This window comes from Vombatus ursinus, unplaced genomic scaffold (assembly GCF_900497805.2).
Source record: "Vombatus ursinus unplaced genomic scaffold, bare-nosed wombat genome assembly UNPS02012156.1, whole genome shotgun sequence".
In the NCBI taxonomy this organism is placed as follows: domain Eukaryota; kingdom Metazoa; phylum Chordata; class Mammalia; order Diprotodontia; family Vombatidae; genus Vombatus; species Vombatus ursinus.
In genome coordinates this window covers 1,891-5,289 of record NW_020951934.1, presented here as the reverse complement: position 1 = coordinate 5,289, position 3,399 = coordinate 1,891, and the positions used below count along the sequence as shown (strand labels likewise).

The 3,399-nt window shown below is 41.3% G+C and overlaps 1 protein-coding gene across 1 annotated transcript; it reads right to left on the bottom strand.

Annotated features, from left to right (window-relative positions):
• Positions 1-213: 213 nt before the first annotated feature.
• NNMT (nicotinamide N-methyltransferase) lies at positions 214-3,141 on the bottom strand (the record flags this gene model as incomplete). The annotated part of the gene is given in 5 exon segments (XM_027857518.1): positions 214-502; positions 504-648; positions 651-729; positions 731-836; positions 2,990-3,141. Coding segments are annotated over 5 exon segments (642 nt in total), but the record flags the coding sequence as incomplete, so codon positions are not given.
• Between the last annotated feature and the right edge of the window lie 258 nt (positions 3,142-3,399).

Sequence of the window (3,399 nt, the reverse complement as noted above, 5' to 3'; positions counted from 1 at the left end):
ACCATTCTGAACACATAGTAGGTCCTCCAGGAATCCTTGTCAATTGACTGATTGAACATTATGTTTCCATCCCAACATGTACGGTATGGCCTTCAGCCACTGATCCACCTTTGTTTTCCATCTTTTTTGGCAGGAACAGCAGTGAGAACCACGGGTGAGTCAGCTGGGTGAGGCAAGTGTATTTCTTTAATAGAAACTGAGTGCTCACAGTATGCCTTTCAGACAATTTATCCAGGCCCCAATACCCCAGAGGCAAGCAGCCCATACCTCACACCTTGCCATTAGGAAAAGGCGTAGAAGAGGTTTTATCCACAGCCATAGAAAAACTGAGTTTTGACAAATTTACCTTTGGTGAAAAAGAAGAATATGATTAACCTTGAATACCCATGGATTTATTTTGTTCCTCCCCACCAAGTAGAGAATCCCTTCCTTACCTGTGTAGGCTCAGGAATAACAATGAGGGATGACCTCAGGCTGTTCATTCATGAAACCAGCTTTCTCCTGCAGCCTCAGTTTCCTCCTGAGTAGAAAGGAGACTAGAGAACTTCTGCTCACCAGTCATGTAGTAGTTGCATTTAAGGGCATCAAGAAACACCAAGGAACCTCCAGGTTTCAATGGGCTGTTGAGGTTCTTCAGGGTTTGCTGGCAGATGGAAAGTCTTTACAAGCCACATTCAGGCAAAATGTGGTGAGTAGGCAATCAGCCTGGGGCAGAGAGACAGGGCCCAAAAGGCTAGCTTTGGGTCCCGTCACACTTCTGGACATACTTGACCTTCTGTCTCGACTTCTCCTCCTTCTCCACCCACTTCTCCCTGAAACAAACAAAATGACAAATAGAACAAGGGGTTTTTATTTTTTCTTTCTTTTTGTTTTAATTTTTAAATTTTATTTTTAATAATATTTTATTTTCCCCAATGACATATAAAAACAATTTTTAACTTTTTTTTAAAGTTATGAGTTTCAAATTCTATTCCTCCCTCCCTCCCCTCAGTCCTCCTTAAGACAATAAGCAATTTGATATAGGTTATATGTGTGCAAATAATGGGTATGGGCCCAAGCCAAGACCTTTGCCCCTCACCCCAAAAAGAATTTGAGTTCTATTCATCTACAGGCCCCAGAAAACCCTTAAACTTTCTTTGACCTCACTTTGGTCTCATACAGTTGCCTGAGGCTATAGTCCACTAGACTGGCCTTTCCTTAATCTCTTATTCTTATTCTGATCTCTCCCTATCTCTCTAAGAAATCTAGTCTTTGATCCCACCTTTGATCTTATCATCCTCTTCCTTCCAGTTCTTTGTTCCATTGTCTAGCCCCATTGACTATTCAACCTCCCAGACATTCCCATCAGAATTCTTCCTAAACACCCCAGCTTCAGGATCTTTCTCCCAGCCCCTCCTCTGAATATCCAAAATAATTTGAGTGTATATAAGATCCACCTTGCCCCCCTTTAAACGCTGAGATTTCCCCATGTCCACTCATCTTTAAGAGGGTTACTAATGGTGACATTCCTTAAGAGTCTGGCCTGTATGGCCCATCCCTAATAAAACTTGACCTCTGGCTGAAAGAAGATTTGGGTTGAATTCATTTGGGCAGAGCCCACTGTGCTGTGTCAGGGTCCCAGAACCCCAAGAATCTAGACCTCATCACACTCATATAAAACATTTCCAAATTAGTCATTTTGTACAAGAAGACTTGAGAAAGGAAGGAAGGAAGGAAGGAAGGAAGAGAGAGGGAGGGAGAGAGAGAAAAAAAGAAAGAAAGAAAGAAAAAGAGAAAAAGTGAAAAATAGTGTGCTTCAGTCTATATTCAGACAACATCAGTTATTTCTCTGGAAGCAGATAGAATTTTTCAACATGAGTCTTTGGGATTTTCTTGGATCATTGTATTACCAAGAATAGCTAAGTCATTCATAGTTCTTCAATGTACAGTATTGCTGTTACTGTGTACAGTGTTCTCTTGGTTCTTCTCACTTCACTCTGTATCAATTCATGTAAGTGTTTCCAGATTTTTCTGAAATCATCCTGCTTGTCATTTCTTCTAACACAATAATATTCCATTACAGTCACGTACCATAACTCATTCAGCAATTCTCCAATTCTTAATCACCAAAGAAAAAGCTTCTCTAAATAGTATATATTTCTTTCCATGGCTCAGGCTTCCTCACTTCTCTGGCTCTTAGTTAGCTTTCCTGTTCTTTAGAATCATTGGAAGGAGCTTACCTTGCATTGTAAATGGGATGGGCATATTCTTCTCAATGCTTTTGACAGACAACCAGGGAAGTTCCTGCCCTTTTCACTTGTCATCTTCTATGAAAAGAATCCTCCAATGAAGCCTGACTCACCTGTGTTAGCATGGGCAATTTCTGGGACATTCAGCATCAGTCACGTTCTAGCTGTACACCCAGGTGGCTAGCAATGGCATCTAGCCCCAGAGGGCAATGCTAACATGGGAAAAGATGTTCTGAGTTTGGGCTGCAATTCTTTCCTAGAACTGGCCTGGGTTCATCTGTCTCCTGTCTCCTTCTCCCTCCCGCACTAAGTAGTTTTCCCCCAGTTCTGCACTCATGCGTATTCCATACATACCCTGAAGGAATTTCATATCTCTTTCTCTCTGGTCATATACTTGTCTCTTTGCATTAATCAGTCTCCTTTTTCTTTCACTTTTTTTCTGCCTATCTCTCTGTGGGACCCCCTTTCTGGTCCTCTGGTTCTCTATCTTTCTCTGAATCTCTTTATGTCTCTGTGGGTACCTCTGATATCTCCATCTCTGTTTCTTTGTCTCCATCTCTATCTCTTTCTGTCTTTGTCTCTGTCTCTCTTTTTCCATCTCTCACTCTCCTTCTGGCTTTTTTGACCAGTGTATTTGACTCTGAAGGATACTCTTTGCTTTAGGCAGATATCCTGACCTCCAGGAACCCCAGATATCTGGTAAGCAGGCAGAAAAACAATAACCTGTTCTCCTAGCTATTGGAATTATTTACTATTTGTAGTATTTCACCACAGGAGACCAGTTAAATGCCCTAGGCTCCTTAAGCCACCAGCTTCTGGTCAGGGTAGTCAGTGGCCACAATCTCTCACAGGATTCACAGGCAGGGAGGAGCTGTTGGATGGTGGGGCCAGTGCCAATGTCACTCAGGAGTGGCTGATGAGGAAAAATATAAAAAATTCAACACTCTCCAATGAGTTTTCAAGGACAACTGATTGACATCAGGGAAGATGAAACTTTACTGTCTGAATTTCAAGAAAAATCTTCACATAATTGGTGTATGGAATTGAATAATGAATATCATTATTGAATAAGTGTAGCTAAGTCAAGCCGATTAGTCAATAAGCACTTATTATGTGCCAAGCACTGTGCTATGGACTAGCAATACAAATAAAAATGAAAACAAAGATAGAC